This window comes from Antennarius striatus, chromosome 9, assembly GCF_040054535.1.
Source record: "Antennarius striatus isolate MH-2024 chromosome 9, ASM4005453v1, whole genome shotgun sequence".
Lineage (NCBI taxonomy): Eukaryota > Metazoa > Chordata > Actinopteri > Lophiiformes > Antennariidae > Antennarius > Antennarius striatus.
The window spans coordinates 5,758,482-5,776,094 of NC_090784.1; the positions used below are offsets into that span (position 1 = coordinate 5,758,482).

General features: G+C 42.3%; 1 protein-coding gene across 1 annotated transcript; it reads left to right on the top strand.

Moving 5' to 3' along the window:
* Positions 1–4,837: 4,837 nt before the first annotated feature.
* LOC137602094 (transmembrane protein 74) lies at positions 4,838–15,204 on the top strand. Its single transcript, XM_068324677.1, has 3 exons — positions 4,838–4,930; positions 13,595–13,658; positions 14,275–15,204. The coding sequence occupies exon 3, from the start codon at positions 14,341–14,343 to the stop codon at positions 15,202–15,204; it is 864 nt and encodes a 287-aa protein (XP_068180778.1). The 5' UTR covers positions 4,838–4,930; positions 13,595–13,658; positions 14,275–14,340.
* Positions 15,205–17,613: the final 2,409 nt, after the last annotated feature.

Below are 17,613 nucleotides of genomic sequence, written 5' to 3' on the forward strand. Positions count from 1 at the left end.
CAAGGTGATCTGAGTTACTGTGCATGTTTGTATTGGGCCACATCAAAATGTGATTTATCTTCATGATCTCAAGCAAATGTGAGATAGAGTTTCAGAAAATTTAAATTATTCTCTGAGTGGCGAACGCTGCTAAATGTTTCTTTAATTTTAGTACCTAAAATAAGCACAGGCCTGCTATACCAGTAGCCTGGGATGAAGCCAAAGAAAGTGCATTGGACTATGAAATGTGTTCTGAGAAGCAGATGTTTTTTTGAGTTTAGTACCTTTCATAATTTTGTCCTGAACTCTTTAACCTTTTAGGTTTGTGGTGAAAGAAAACTGCCTTCCTCCAGAAAAGGAATTTATATTTATGAAATGCATTACTTCGGATAATTGGGTTGACTTTGTTCCGTGAGGGTTTTTCTTCTTTAGCAGAGCATAAACACTGGAGGACATGATGGAAAGCCAATTGACTAAAGCTAAAAAAAGAATATTCCTTATTTATTTCTACAAAAATGAATAGATTTTGTCTGAATATCTTTCCTTCAAGCAAGTGTTTATTGGAATTTTGCAAAATCAACATATGAAATAAAATAATTTGAGGTTAATCCTATCTCTCCCTTGCTTCCTAACATATCCCCCCTGCAGCATCCTCCCAAGATGACAAAACACATCAAGCAAACCATGAATACATGAAAGATGTTTTCATTGGAAAAAAAGGTAGGTTTACACTATTTTTTTTCTTTATGAAACATCCAAATATCTTATCATTAAGAAATATCTGTGTTAACATAGCACACACTACATCCAGAGCAGAAAAAAGAACCATTGCCCCTCAATAATCATTTAAAATGCTGATGATTTTCATCAAGTCACCAATTTATAAGGAAATACTGGCTATTTTTGTATCTGCACGTGCGTTGTAAAGCACCAGGACACAGAGATTATTGTGAAATCATATCCATAATACAAAATCCAACACACACCGAAGAAAAAGAATGAAATAAATGTATGCTGTATCTACAGTATATCTGTAAAGTTCATGCACACATGTTGGTATGTGGCCCTACATAAATTAAGTAAAACAAACAATCGTATGTTCTTCACATGCCATGTATTATTACATCCCGCTTCAAAGCCGTGATGTATTGTAATTGTCAGCGTTTGTATGTTCATCCGTTCGTTAACCCGTCCGTTCGTTAGTCCGTCCGTCCGTCCGTCAGTCCACCAAATGTCTTCGTAACCGTTGCAGATAAAAAGATGAAACACAAAGCACATTAGTCAGGCGGTGAAGGGGATGAAAATGAGATTATGACCTTGACCATGAGAAAACTAGGTCACGGTCAAATTTTAAGTTTTGTACACTCAGGAAGTGGATAAAATTGTGTTGTGACATTAGATAGTGACATGCCTTACAATGAAAGAAGGGTGTAGCTGTACCTTACCCACCACGTGGGCCTCCTGCTATCTTCACCTTCACTTTTTATCCAGTTTTATACTGTTTATATTTTAGTTTAGTATAATGTCCTGTTAGTGCTAGATGTGTCTGTTAGTGTAGTGTATGTCTTATGGTACGTCAATATGTATGTCAGTGTTTCTTTTTCTCCTGGTGTTGATCATTATGTATGCCTGAGCAGTGGATGTGCAATTTCCTCCGCGATTAATAAAGTGTCTGTCCTTCTGTCCGTCCGTCCATCCGTCCGTCTGTCTGTCTGTGATATAAAGACGAGGGGAGAAGGCCAGTGTGAGTAAGACCATAAATCAGTGGTTCTTAACCTTGTTGGAGGTACTGAACCCTGCCGGTTTCATATGCTCACTCACCGAACCCTTCTTTAGTTAAAAAAAATAATAATTCAATGTTTTACTGGTGTATTTAATGAATTGTACATTAATGTCACCTTTTTCAAAGAACAAAACCAAGACAGTGCACGAACTCACATGAAATAACCTACCTGCAACTCAGTGTGACTTCTTCTGTTGTTATTGAGAGACCAGTTCAGATATGCGTGGTTTCACCTTGGAAAGTGCTACTCTGATGTCATTTTCACAGCAAAATCTGTTTCATTTATTTTCCATGCAGCTTAAGGAAGTGTTCTTTTATTTTTGCCAGTGCGAGACTAGAGGTGCTCAACTTAACATTGCAAATCATGCAGAACGCTGACTCCCATCACGTTCCGTTATACAGTACAAGTAAATTCACGTTGCACATATTCGTCCGACCACTATTTTTTTTGCTCAACAAGCAATCAGATCACGTACCATCATGACAGGCATAAATCGACTACTAGTGTGCAACATCCCATGTAGCACAGGTAGGCTAATCGATGTAGCGTGATCAGCTGCAGACAGTGATGGCTAAGGGGGGGCGTGTCATCACAAATTGACACAATGTGTCAAACGTACACAGTGATTCGTGTATGTTCGGCAAAAACACCCGACACAATGTGTCGGGTGTTTTGTCTTGACCTCCGTCTCTGCTGAACCCCTGAGACCGACTCACCGAAGCCCTAGGGTTCGATCGAACCCAGGTTAAGAACCACTGCTATAAATCAAACTACTGCTTTGATCTATGAAAGTAGGTCGCTGACGCTGCACCGATCCACCTGTCGATCTCCCGTTCCATTGTACCCTCACTCGTGAACGAGACCCCGAGATACTTGAACTCCTCCACTTGGGGCAAGCTCTCTTCCCCAACCTGGAGAGGGCACTCCACCCTTTTCCGACTGAGGACCATGGTCTCAGATTTGGAGGTGCTGATTCTCATCCCAACCACTTCACACTCAGCTGCGAAACGCTCCAGTGAGAGTTGGAGATCACGGCTTGATGAAGCCAACAGCACCACGTCATCTGCAAAAAGCAGAGGCGCAATACTGAGGCCACCAAACTGGACACCCTCAACGCCTTGGCTGCGCCTGGAAATTCTGTCCATAAAAGTTATGAACAGAATTGGTGACAAAGGGCAGCCTTGGCGGAGTCCAACTCTCACTGGAAACAAATCCGACTTACTGCCGGCAATGCGGACCAAACCATAGGCCAAACCATAGGCCGAAAAGGCCTGATAGGACTCCTTCTTCAGCTTGACGACATCCCTTACCGCTGATGTCCACCAGCGGGTTCTGGGGTTGCTGCCACGACAGGCACCGACCACCTTACGGCCACAGCTGCGGTCGGCCGCCTCGACAATGGAGGCGCAGAACATGGTCCACTCAGACTCAATGTCCCCCCGCCTCACCAGGAATGTAGGTGAAGTCCTGCCGGAGGTGGGATAGCTTACTCCTTGTGACAGGGGATTCCGCCAGGTGTTCCCAGCAGACCCGATGACACGACCACAAAGTCGATCATCGAACTGCGGCCTGGGGTGTCCTGGTGCCAAGTGCTCATATGGACACCCTTATGTCTGACCATGGTGTTCGTTATGGACAGTCTGTGATGAGCACAGAAGTCCAATAACTGAACACCACTCGGGTTCTGATTGGGGGGGCCGTTCCTCCCAATCATGCCCTTCCAGGTCTCACTGTCATTGCCCACGTGAGCATTGAAGTCCCCCAGCAGAACGATGGAGTCCCCAGTGGGAGCGCTCTCCAGCACCCCCTCCAAGGACTCCAAAAAGGGTGGGTACTCTGAACTGCTGTTTGGTGCATACGCACAAACAACAGTCAGCACCCGTCCCCCCACCCGAAGGCGGAGGGAGGCTACCCTCTCGTCCACCGGGGTGAACCCCAATGTACAGGCGCCAAGCCGGGGGGCTATAAGTATACCCACACCTGCTCGGCGTCTCTCACCAAGTTTTTGCAATATTTTGTTTAATTAATGTTTTGGCTGGTGTGTATTAGCAGTACCCTGACTGAATGCAGTCTGTCTTCTGAAGAGGAAAGATGTTCACACAGTTTGTGAGGAAAAATAGCTTGTTTGACAGACTGGTTGAAAATCCTGTTGAAAAGTTGAAAACTTTGACAAAGGTTGAAAAGTTTGACAAAGGGCAAAAATAAAATGTTAAGACAATACAATTGCTATTGTTTAGAGCTAAAAAATGTTAACCTAAACATCCCAACAGAATTGTAGAATCAAACTTGCACAAATGAGGGCACCAGACTTCTCAGAGCTTGACTTTTAGCAGTCTGAACTCAAAACTTTTTCATTTACTAAGAAAACTCATCCCTACTCAAATGATTTCCTTATTCATCTGCAGTGACTTTTCTTTCCATTCAGCACAGATAATACAAAAGATAAACTAAATTAGACTGTGTTACAAAAAAAGGAAATGACTGCGAAAAATAAAATGTTTGCTGATATAAATGGGAATAGCTGCAAGAGATAATCAGCATCCCTGATAGAGATGATGAGGTAGGAGGAAATTATAACTCAGACAATTATAATGTCAAATCAGATGTGGCATCAGTGAATAGCATTCCACTAATTATGATAAAGATGCAACAAAGAAAAAAAGAAATGGAAATATGGAATTAATGATGTGAGTTGGTGTGATTAATTATTGTTTTCTCTTTGTTGCTTTTTGTGTATGGTTGAAAACATTATTTGCACAAACGGGCGCGCGCACACACACTATCACTAATACAGACACATACTGTACATAGACAGTAACACACAGAGAAATCTGTGACTCTCTTCCATTACCTTACAGCATAAGAGTTGAAACCAGCCCCGTCGCTTCAATCAGGAAAATCACTGTAAATAAGATGAAACATCAAAATGGTAAATATTTTATAAATGACAAGACAGCTCCACCCTGAACCTCAGTCAACCTCTCTCTTCCTTTACTCTTCTGTCTGTGTGCACTTTTCCTTTTTAAGAGGAACTGAAGGGTTGCGTGCCCCAGTCTCCAAACCAACGCCGGAGACTGTGATCCCCTGCTTATTAATAACCCACAAGACTCTGCTGCCGTGACCCACTACCCTGTGAGAGACATCAGGATGCTGTCAGGCTGCTGCTGGTAAATACACAAAGTACAGGATACTTTGATATACAACATTTGCATCTCTTTTGGCAGATAATAAAACAGTTAGATCTGAATTTATTGCACAAGGTCATTGCACCTTGCAATGAGTAGACTTTCCACTGACACAGTCTTTCTTTCTTTCTGTCTATCTATCTATCTATCTATCTATCTATCTATCTATCTATCTATCTATCTATCTATCTATCTATCTATCTATCTATCTATCTATCTATCTATCTATCTATCTATCTATCTATCTATCTATCTATCTATCTATCTATCTATCTATCTATCTATCTATCTATCTAATCACATATGTGGAAAATATCCTTAGTTGTCACTTTAAAAAGTTGTTGAAGGATGGTAAAAGGTATGTCATCAGCGTTAGCAGTATCGGAAATTTGAGACATTTGAGGTACTTTTAAAGATAGAAGGTCAGTTAATCATCCTGTACCACAGTTCTACAAGCAAAGTGAACTTCATGCTCGTAAGATATTCAGGTTATTTATACGTGTTTGTGTGTGTGTGTGTGTGTGTGTGTGTGTGTGTGTGTGTGTGTGTGTGTGTGTGTGTGTGTGTGTGTGCGTGTGCGTGTGCGTGTGCGTGTGCGTGTGTGTGTGTGTATACAGTGTATATACAGTGCATATATACAGTGTATATATATATATATATATATATATATATATATATATATATAGACACACTGTATATATACACTGTATATACACTGTATACAGTGTATATATACAGTGTGTGTATATGTATATATATATTTTTATATATATATATCGCTCTGTGCAGAGTTTGCATGTTCTCCCCGTGTCTGCGTGTGTTCACTTCCAAGAACATGCGCTTCAGGTTAACTGGCCACACTAGAATGTATGGGCAACCTCTAAAAGTTAAGAGAACAGTTTTGACATCGTTGGATGTCAGATACAGTTCGGATTGTAGACCTGTGCTAGTTACAGGGAGGTTTGTTTCCATGTGTTACACTTGTACAATGATGACAACGTTTTTACAGGTGCCAGTGATTTTATTAACATCCACAAAGTTCATTGTGTATCCTGTGTCTTGTTATTTCTTTCCATTTCTCTGTATCAGACCTTCTCAAACGTGCTTATCACTCGCTACATCTGTGTTTACGACCCTTAGTTGGATGGAAAAGGGGACGCAACATAAAACCGGATTGAGGTGTTTTACAGTAAAATTATTTATTAATACAATATAGTTTAACTGACAAAGAAACAAAATGAGGTGTGAAAAACAAACTAAGAAAGGTGCTGCTCAAAACAAAGAAACAATCTAACAAAAGGAGACTCACAATGGAGCTAATACTTTCTTTAGAATAAATATAAACAAACAAGTTGGACAAACCCAAACTCCAAACCGTTACTTGGTTGATTTACTACAAACAAAAACAGGAATAAATACAAGGGGGAGTCAGCACCCATAAGCCTCGTGTTTTCCAACATTAAAATGACCTACTTGTAATAGTGATATTGTCAGTTTTTAAAACTTATCCCTGGCCCATCTCTTCACATAAATCCCAATCATCTATCATCTAAGTGCCTCAAATAACACAAAATCAAATAACAGTCATACAAAATCGAGATTCAGGTGGCGAATCAGGTGGCTTGGTCTCAAGAGTGGTAGCTGCCTTGACTGTCACACTCATGGGGCTTTTAAAGCTGAGGCTCCGGCTGCATCCCAACGATTGGTGGACAGATGCTGGACGAGACCAGTCAGCAGGCCGGAACTCTGCAGGAGCGAGAAGCTAAGATCCACTCCCCCTTCAGCTGGATCCAATTGGGAGCTGGGGTTGACATGCTGCAATTTACATAACCCAAACTACATATACAGAGGGCAGAAGTCAGCATTTTTGAGCAGCGGTAAGGTTTCATGCCAAAAAAGAGTACTACAGATGCAGTATTTGCTTTGAGGATGTTGATAGAGAAGTACAGAGAAGGCCAGAGGGAGCTGCATTGTGTTTTTGTAGATCTGGAGAAAGCTTATGACAGGGTGCCGAGAGAGGAACTGTGGTATTGTATGAGGAAGTCTGGAGTGGCAGAGAAGTATGTTAGAGCGGTGCAGGACATGTATGAGGACTGTAAGACAGTGGTGAGGTGTGCTGTAGGTGTGACAGAGGAGTTCAAGGTGGAGGTGGGACTGCATCAGGGATCAGCTCTGAGCCCCTTCTTGTTCGCTATGGTGATGGACAGGCTGACAGACGAGGTTAGACAGGAATCTCCATGAACCATGATGTTTGCAGATGACATTGTGATCTGTAGTGAGAGCAGGGGACATGTGGAGGAGAAGCTAAAGAGGTGGAGGTTTGTCCTGGAAAGGTTCTCTCTGGGAGTGACCAGGATGGATAGGATCAGGAATGAGGACATCAGAGGGGCAGCACATGTTGGAGGTTTTGGAGATAAAGTCAGAGAGGCCAGACTGAGATGGTTTGGACATGTCCAGAGGAGAGATAGTGAATATATTGGTAGAAGGATGCTGAGTTTTGAACTGCCAGGCAGGAGGCCTAGAGGAAGACCAAAGAGGAGGTTTATGGATGTATTGAGGGAGGACATGAAGGTAGTTGGTGTGAGGGAAGAAGATGCAGAAGACAGGGTTAGATGGAGGCAACTGATTCGCTGTGGCGACCCCTGAAGGGAAAAGCCGAAAGGAGAAGAAGAAGACATATACAGATGGTTAAACAATGACTTTACAGCGGGGGCCGTAACACCCCTTCCGTTAAGATAAAAACCAATAGGTATTGCCCTAAAGTATCAAACATGGACAATGCGTCTGCCATTATGTTATCTGACCCCTTTTTTTGGTGGATTTCAATGTTGTAATCCTGCACAATCAGAGCCAACCACATGAGCCTTTGGTTATGGTTCTACATGCGGTATAGGAAAACAAGGGGGTTATGATCGGTCAGGACTACAACTGGCGAAGAAACGGAACCCACATATAACTTGAAGTGTTGCAGTGCTAACAACAAAACATGGGTTTCCTTTTCAGTTGTAGAATAATGAAGCTGGTGCCTTTGGAACTTAGGTGAGAAGTAACACACAAGATGGTCAAGTCCATCGCCGTCCTCCTGCATTAGCACTGCACCTGCACCTGTACCTGTCCCCACACAACTGGCATCATTTTGAATGACTTGAAGAGATCAGGAGCTGTGAGCACGGGAGCATGGCTGAGGAGTTACTTCACACTTGCAAAGACATGCTGGCATTCAGGAGTCCACACAAACTCTTTTGGGCTAAGCAGATTCGTCAGCGGTTGTACTCCAGTGGAAACGTTGCTACAAAAGCTGCTGTAATAGCCCGCCATGCCTAAGATTCTGCAAAGAGCTCGCCTGATAGTGGGAACCACAAACTCAGTTATTACAGTTATTTTTGCCTTGACTGGCAACACATGTCTCCCCAAATAGGTGACGGTGGCCTTTCTAAAATCCCACTTTGTCAGATTCAAGGTGAGCAATGCTTCAGCGAGACGGGTGAACACCTGTTTAAGTATCTGAATGTGCTCTTCCCATGTAGTGGTGTACACAATCAGATCATCCAAGTAAGCGTTACAACTTTGTCGAACCGGCCAGAACAGTGTTCACCAGTCGCTGAAACGTGGCAGGAGCGTTGCACATACCAAAAGCCATTACGGTATACTTCAAGTGAAGTACGTGTGTCTCGAAGGTGACCCAAAATGAACAATACGAACGTATAAAACAATAACGTTAAGAAACATAGAGTTGAGGGGAACCAAACTGATTGAACATATTAACATAAAACAATTCTGAACATAATCTAAACCCTTGAACCGTTCAGGGTGCCACACATGCTGCTAACAGTATACGCTGTGGACATTCAATGGCTGGTAACACAGATGACATGCAGTACATCGATTTCTTCAAAGATGGAACATGTAGAGATTCCGTCCCTGGGTTTTTTGTGTTTCCCACAGCAGGGAGAGGCTCTCTTCAAATACCTGAGAGATTTATAGAGATTTATTCCGCAGGCTGAGAATAAAATTGCTTGACTCCAACAGCACTGTTCTAATGGAGATCATAATTTTAGTCTTGATGTCAGGACACCAAAAGCTGTATGTCCTGAAGTTTATACTGAAATGAGAGAATTGACAAGGTCAGAGAAACTGAAGAGGAGATTTGATGAAGAGGACATGAAAGCAGCAGCTCTTAGAGAGAAGATGGTCATTAAGGCAGCAAACAAAAAGCAAACAGAGAATCTATTTACCCCCCCCCCACACACACACACACACACACACTGATAAAGCTTTGCATTTTCACAAAGATAGGCTACTTCCAATGAAGCTGCACCTCATTAAGCTAACCCGTTGTCTCCCCATCCTAACAGCCTCATTTCCCCTGTGCACCAACAGCCACTTGTCTTATTCTCATGCATGCTGGGATGTGTTGGTAGGTCTCAGACTATGATGCCATCGTGAGGCCAATCCTATTTGTGTGATGCAGACTCTGAGATAATACTGATGCTGCATAGAATACATTTTCATTTCTAGATTATTGTCCTTATTTGCTGATGTTTATCGCTCAGATATTAAAGTTACCAAGCAAGAAATTCACTTTTTTTATCTTCCAGTAGAGCTCATTTTAAGTATGCATTTTTAATTAAAAGTGGCAAAATGATTTGAGCATCCAACTTATACTTTATGTAGAAACAAACAAAAATACTTGCTTTTTACCAACCTAATAAGGAAGAACAAGCATGATATGATCCAGTGGCTATGCTGTATCCCATTAGCATTATTACAGGCTATTTGTAAGGACAGGTAATGCTACATTTAATCCACTCTTTGAACCAGTCATCCTCTTTATTGGCTGCCTCTTACAATTCACCCTGACATCAATGCCATCCCAACAAATCAAGTTCTAATCATCCCAGTTACTCAAGCATGACTGGTGGAAGCATTTGTTTAATGTCTGCTACACTTGGCATTTCTCATTATTCATCATTGCTGGGCAAGGCCTTTACAATTATTCATAGCATCATATGCTTATGGGAAACATAAGAAGATGTAAAGGTCACATGGGTCGAAATGGGAGGTTATTGGTTGTTCTGGTCACATCCGTGCAACAGTGTCAATGTGGACCCATTTATTTACCTTGGCCAGTGTGATCTTATCAAAAGGTCAACAAGAACTCATCCATTCATCATATGTCATTATGAATGTGACATAATGACATATGATGAATGTGATGTCAACCAGGGTCTCTCTTTAATTTAACAAGTGAAACCATCACAATAACTGTATTATACTATTATAAATATGTAGTACCCTAACAAAATAAAGGTCATTTCCTGACGTTTTTGTTTGTTTGTTTGTTTTTGTTTTGGGAGGGTGGTAATTAATCACAACTTCAGTTCCCACTCAGCTCTGATGACATCCTGGGTCTCATTGTGAAACTGATTCCAATTTTATCACTGGTCACAAAAAGAAAGACTGTAGGTCTCATCTAACTCACTTTCTGCTTCTTAAAATCAATCGATAATGAACCTTTTTGCTCATGTAGTATGAGCAGGATTAGAAGTTAACAAGTCACTGATCCTGAGTTTCAGAGTTACAGGGTTATAATTATTGTTGATTTCCTGCTGAAAATGACCTGAACTTTAACCCCAAAATATCAGTCACAGAAGATCCCATCTTGATGAACAGATTACGAGAGGTACTGCATATTCTATAGTATTACGCTATACTGTACTGTAATATCTTTTCTTCATTTCAAAAACTGTGAAATTTAGTTTTGTACCTAAAATAAATAGATTTCAATTTGGATTTGGTTTATTTTTATTTGCTACAATTTTGAAAACAAAGTATAACACTCAATGTAAAGAACAAAAATTGAAATGCTCCTTATAAAAAGGGCAATTAAACAACACAATAACATCACACAATCCAAAAAACATTTGTAATAGGAATCATTCATGTCTTATAGTGATGAGGCAGGGATAATGCTATAATGTTATTTCCTTCACTGAATTGGCTGACGTTTCGTCACTGTTCCAGGACCATCACTGCTATTTTAAAACAGGAAGGATTTGCTGAGTTACTTTGGCCATGTAAAACAAATTCCAAGCACTGCCTTCTTTCACCTTCACCTTCACAATTTCCCTGGCGGAACCTCCTTAAGGGATTAATAAAGTTACCTATACTACTACCTGCCAGGCATTGTAAAAATCAGACATATTCTTGCTCAAGCAGATGCCGAGAAAGTCTACAAGTTTGGTTCTTCCAGGCTGTTTTGTTGTTGTTGTTGTTGTTGTTTTTAATTTAATAGTCATTTAATTAATAATTTTGCTTATGGTGAGTCCAATACAACATGCAGGGTTGAAATATTAAAACTAGGGTACTTAGGTGTAAATATCTAATAACATGATAATTTGTGTGATTCCCTGAAGTGAACTGTTTTGTTTTTTTACACACATACAGTTCCACTCATCACAGTCACATGTTTCACTAGTCTGCTGTTGTGAGGCGCTAACCAGCTCCTGCAGCAGCCTCGGTTCAGAAGATCTCCCCCATCGCCTCCCTCATTCATTCAATCACTTCATAACTCACAGCCCTACACTGCACTGTCCTACTCCTCCTTCCTACTCCTGCATTAGCAGGGACCTCCCCTTCCCCTCCAGCACCTTCTGAAATCTGCTACTGGCCCTGATAAAAGCAGGGCCAACTCTATGTCTCATATTTTTCATTCTAAGTGTGGGATCATGCTAGCGTTAAGAGACAACTCTGGAATTTATAGCCTCTAGATCACCGACTCCCCTGCCGCCCCTCCTCTTCCATGTCTGGTGTCCTTGCTGGCAGGAAAAGAGGTGCACTGTTGCAGACAGATATCATCTGATAGCTGGCTGTTGTTACCTCCTAGTCGAGTGCCAGTTTTGCCTCTGCACGAGAAGACTGAGGCTGTCCATAATCTGGCCCAACACAGCATAAATGATTATGATTCACCCTCCCTGAGTTAAACAATGGAATAAAATGTTGGAGTAAATCTTTGTCTGCCTCTGGCTCTCCCTCTGCTCTGTCTGTCCCTCTCTCTCTTGTACTCTCCCATTCTCTTCACTCATTTGTTAAATGGACTCATGTTGGGAAATCAGCCAAAGCTGTTCACCCCGCCACCAGGACTCCAGGAAAAACCTGGCGACTATAAATACATCTGCTGCCATCTTATGCTAAATAAAGGGGGACCAGTCAGCAAATTATTATTCTTTTGAATGTGGGATTAAGCATTTAAGTCATTGATTGTGGCCTGCATCTAACGTCTGGTTTAAAAAGTGTCTCATTCCAGGAAAGCTTAATTATTCATCGCTCGTCTTCAAAGATGATGCCAACACAAATTCTCTTAAGATGTGGTATAATCTCCCAAATATTTCCATCGGGTCAGAGATGAGACGACCTATTAGATCTCCAGATTAAACATGGATTAGGATGGCTTTGACATAGTGACCAGTAATCTTCTGAGAGAGCGCAGTGGAACAGATGGTGCATGATACGTGCACTTTAACAACGTTTGTGTTCCACCACTGGATATACTCCTCTGATATGATGAACAACATGCACTACTTATTTTTTGCATGCTTCATTATCTCCCATTGTGGAGATGTAAAAGGTAACCGTCTATCATTTAGTTGTGAATCTTATGAACTGACTTTAGGAATGAGTATTTCCTGCAGCATCCGTGAAATATTCGTTTTTATTAAATGTGTACATTTTCCTTGAACTGGGTTCCTGTGAATGCTGCTCTAAAGGATTCAGTGCTTCTTTTTTATTAATAATATAGCCTATTAGCCTGTTTATTACCTTCATGCTCTTTAGTTATAGAAGTACTGTATGTTTATTTCTGTGTCATCAAATTCTCCAAAAATCTTCCCTTAGAGGAATGCAAATGGAACAAGCGAATTGTGGCATAGAGTGGCTCGTCCACAAACCTCAGGGTTTGCGGTTCGAATCCCACTCCATTCTACTCATGTGACATTGTGACATTGACATTGATCAGTGTCTCACGTTGGTGCGTGAATGTTCTCTGGTGATTGGAGAGGACATTGGTGCAACGATTCCATCAGACTGTTTCAGGGCAGCTGAGACCACAGATGTAGCTGGAAGAATAAAGAATAATGTAACGCTCTGAGTCTCCAGAAAAGGGTGTTTCACCTCGTCCTCCAAAATCTTCCTTTAGTGTGTGTGTGTGTGTGTGTGTGTGTGTGTGTGTGTGTGTGTGTGTGTGTGTGTGTGTGTGTGTGTGTGTGTGTGTGTGTGTGTGTGTGTGTGTGTGTGTGTGTGTGTGTGTGTGTCGACTGCCTTGTGATCCCTATCAGCTCACAGATAGCGGCGCTCCTTTCAGCGCCACGGTGCGGGCAGCTGAGGGTGTGTGTGTGTGTGTGTGTGTGTGTGTGTGTGAGTGTGTGTGTGTGTGTGTGTGTGTGTGTGTGTGTGTGTGTGTGTGTGTGTGTGTGTGTGTGTGTGTGTGTGTGGGAGGGACTAACGGAGCTCCCCTCAGTGCAGCCTGCTGCCACAGCACCGAACAGGCAGAAAATATATTCACAGCTCATTCACCGATAAGGCTTTTTATTATTATTACTATTATTATTATTATCATCATCTGCTCCCCCCCCCGCCCCCCCCCCCCAGTGCTGCTGCGCCCTTGTCCGCTACGTGAAGAGCAGAAGAGCAGAGCGGATGCTGAAATAACGCGGTGAGTGTTTATTTTTATTCTTGCAGGCTGATTTTGTGAGGGGCTGAGAAAGAAATGAAAACGGGTTGTGCATGACTGGTCCACCCTTATTATGCAGGGAGGCATCCCGCGTCCCCTGCTGGATTCAAATAAAGTGTGCGGGAGATTCACACACATGAGAATCAGCCGTATTTGGGACTCAATGCCGGTGCACTGTAAAACTATTTCTTGCTGATTTTACTCTCAGACCAACACTGCTTGTGTGTGATTTCCTTTGAACTCGGTGTCCGTCAGAGGCTTCGTCCATCTGAAAGCAGAATTAAAATAACCAAAGCTTTATTTCCGTTTGTATGCGGATTGTTTTACTAATGGGATAGAGAGGATTTCGGATAATCACAGAGTGTAAGCTCCTTTCAAGAAAGGTCCACGGATTGTTCTTGAACTACCTTTTTTAACTTCTGAGTTTAACTTCAGGTCAGTATGACCAAAAAAAAAAAATATTTTGCGCATGGTTCCAAATCAAACCCGTGAGTTTTTGTGCATTTTAGGGTGTAAGGTTTCATCCTTGCAACCAGGATTATGTCGTTATGTCAGGATTTGTCATTTAACTTGGAGCCCCTGTGTGTCCACTCATCAGGGATGCCCTGGAGAGACAGCATCGAGGGAGGGAGGCTCACAGTTAACCAGCGGTGGGGAAACACAAATGGCTTCTCCTGAGCTGCATCCCGCCGGTGAGGGAGGCCAACAGTCCGATCATCATGATGTCCTTGGCCGGCTTCCCAACACGCTGCATATCCGCAAGTCTGGAGGATCAACAGGAGGAGGAGGAGGAGGAGGAGGAGTGCTCCCGGAGGAGCAATTCTGTAACCCGGCACGCCGCTTCCATGAACGGTGTCATTCAGCACCAAGGACGGCGCCGCGCAAGGGAGGTGCGGATGTTAAACTCGTTCATCTCGGTGAGGAGAAAGTCAGGGTTTGCTGCGACGAGGAATTAGAGACTTCGTTTACATACATTGATGAGAATGTTAACCTGAGGTTGGCCAGCCCGGAGACAACCTGTAAAAGTATCCACAGACCCGTGCGCAATGGCGAGCCTTGCACCGAGTCTCTACCGGAGCTTTCTTTCATATCCGAGGACGATCTCTCCTTTGGGGAGGGCTCTGGGACATCCATAGACTACGGGTTTATTAGTGCAGTCACGTTCTTAGTGACTGGGATCTCCTTGGTGATCATTTCATACGCCGTGCCTCGGGATGTGCAGGTGGACCGCGACAGCGTCTCGGCGAGGGAGATGGAGAGGTTGGAGATGGAGAGCGCACGGATAGGTGCCCACCTGGACCGGTGCGTCATAGCGGGACTGTGTCTGCTGACGCTGGGCGGTGTGGTACTCTCAACGCTACTGATGATCTCCATGTGGAAGGGGGAGATGTACAGGAGAAAGGTCATCGCTTATTCCAAGCGTTCAGCCAAACAGTATGGCTCAATCACCCTGAAAACTCGATCCAGTCCGAGTCACTCCTCTGCGCACCTAACCCTAGAGGAGGACATAGAGGAAACGTTGACTTAAACTATTTCTTTTAAACTGTCTGTGTCTAACTAATGAATTAATACCAGTCACATTCTATAACATACTGTACCTTAAAACTGCGTTTATACATTCAAAGTGCAAGCCTGCAATATTTTTGTCTTACATTGTACAAATATCCAAATAGTGTATCATGTATCCACATGGTAAACAGGAAGGACAAAAAATCTTTAAATGCACAGCAAGCAAAGGCCTGAAACACATTATGTGGTATCAAATTGGTCCCAAATGACCGAAAATGGCACCAGACCAATGGAAGTAACTGGCGGGAATATAAGAGCTTTGTGTCACAAACAGTGGATCACAGTTTTATATGCAGGATGCAATCTCTGAGAGCTTCCATTTATTATTAAGGCTATCCATATTTAATGTGAAGGTTTCTAACAGGGAACTTCTGCACAGACACATTATAGGAAGCAAGGGATTTGTGTGTCCCCAGGGCAGGAGAGTGGGAGTTAGAGGGATGTGGAGCTGTCCCTGTCCACTGTGATGTGGGAGGATAGGCTCAGTGGTCCACATGGTAATATCCAGTGACAGTGCCTCTCTGGTGCAGTGCTGAGGTAAGCCAGTAACCCCAGCTTCACAACATCTGAGCCAATGCTCCACATTGGTTTGATTGCACTGAGCAATTTGACTGCATCCAACAGTGCTGATTCAGTCCTCTCTCCTCTGATCTTCACCTCCTGCCTCCCTCACCTTGTAGATCTCCCGGCAAAAGAGAAACATTCTATTCTGCTATGCTTTTCGCTGCATTCTCCTAAGCTTTGTAAATGCACATGCAGAAATGGTCTTGAGTGACCACAGCCAAGTGCCTGTGATATAATGAGGTTGATGAGCTTTTCCCTTATACCTGTATCCTCTTCTCTTTCTCTCTGAGGTTGGACTTAAGAAAACCTAATCACACATGAAAGAGATGCCCTACTTCTGAAACATTAAGCCTTCCCTATACTTCAACGAACTTACCTTTCAAAAGTGAGCTTGTGTTCCTTTAAAGGGCTCTATCTGATGTTATCTTGGTGATTTGCAGACTACAATGTGCAGAAAAAGGTTTACCATGTGCATAATTGTTAAGTATACGAATGACCCCATGTCCATGGCAAGTACCTTTTTTATTAAAGGAAGCTTTTGGTTTCTGCCTCAGCTAAATCCATGTGACAGCAACATTCTTTTTCTTAGTTAACACTGGTGGAGGAGGCCTGCAGAAAAACAGGGAAAAAAAGAACACACAATTCTCCTGAAAAACATTTTTCCATTTATGAAACACTCATAAATCATGCATGAGCCACAGTAATTTATTCCCATTTGCATATATTCAAATACACAAGCAGACACTGAATTCCACAAGGCAAGTGCTACTAATTCTCTAATGCAGTGTCACTGTTACCTTTGGTACCTTTGTTTCTTCTTTCTTGTACTTTCGTTTTCTTGCTTGTGTGGCCATTCTTTGACAATTTTCATCCAACAAGACATGATTTATCCTCTATTAATGAGAAGAATGAGCTGATTAGGTAAAACAGCTTGAGACCTCACTATCACAAAGCTCTTGTTCTGTGTTGCTGCTTCTGTTAACTCTCACAACATTAACGCGCATTCTAAAAAGAAGTCTGTGCATAGACGGATGAAAAATTATGTGTCAAGTGACTGCATCACATGAGTCTAATGAGGCATTTCAGCTGTCTGTATCGTTCAAATATCACTTGTTGCAGCAATAAACAAATGCATTTTTGTGTTACTAAAGCTTTACTCTGTGACCGCAGAGCAAGTGTGTCTCTGCATCCCCGAAGAAAAAAAAAGGCATTACTTCCTGTTATGGCAGTAAAAGGCACACATGAAGAGATTTCGAGGAAAGTTAATAAAATTAATGATCCATATGAGGCAATGTTGTTTTGTTCTCTTGGCAGAAGCTGTACATACACACAAAGTATTACAGCTGTTGAAGTAATATTTAATTTTGCAAGTCTCCCTGGAGTTGCTGGCTTTGGGAATAAGGTGCTACCCCCAAATTCATTTTTTTTCTCACCACTTCCTTCTTATTTCTTCCCTCACCAAAAATATTCCTGTGAAATTAAACTTATTCAACACTTAAAAGGCTGCCAGCAATGCTTCAAGTGCCAAATATTAAGCAATTATTTCAACTCCAGCGATTTAATGACTACATTTCACATGCAGTGTATCAGTGGCTTCCTTTCAGAGCCATATTCATAGGTGGCATCAACTGTGAGAATATCACAGTAACCCATAGAGGATCATAAATGCCAGAGGGAAGCCATTAACATTTCAGACTTCAAAAAGACTCATCTGCAGCATGCAATACCCTATCAAGGTTTTCAGACATTTACTATACTCCCCCCTTTTGCTCCTCCGTGGTTGCCACCGCGCTTCACTGCCAAC

Coding starts and splice junctions, on each gene's coding strand:
- LOC137602094 (XM_068324677.1), top strand. CDS start 14,341: ATGGCTTCTCCTGAGCTGCATCCCGCCGGTGAGGGAGGCCAACAGTCC.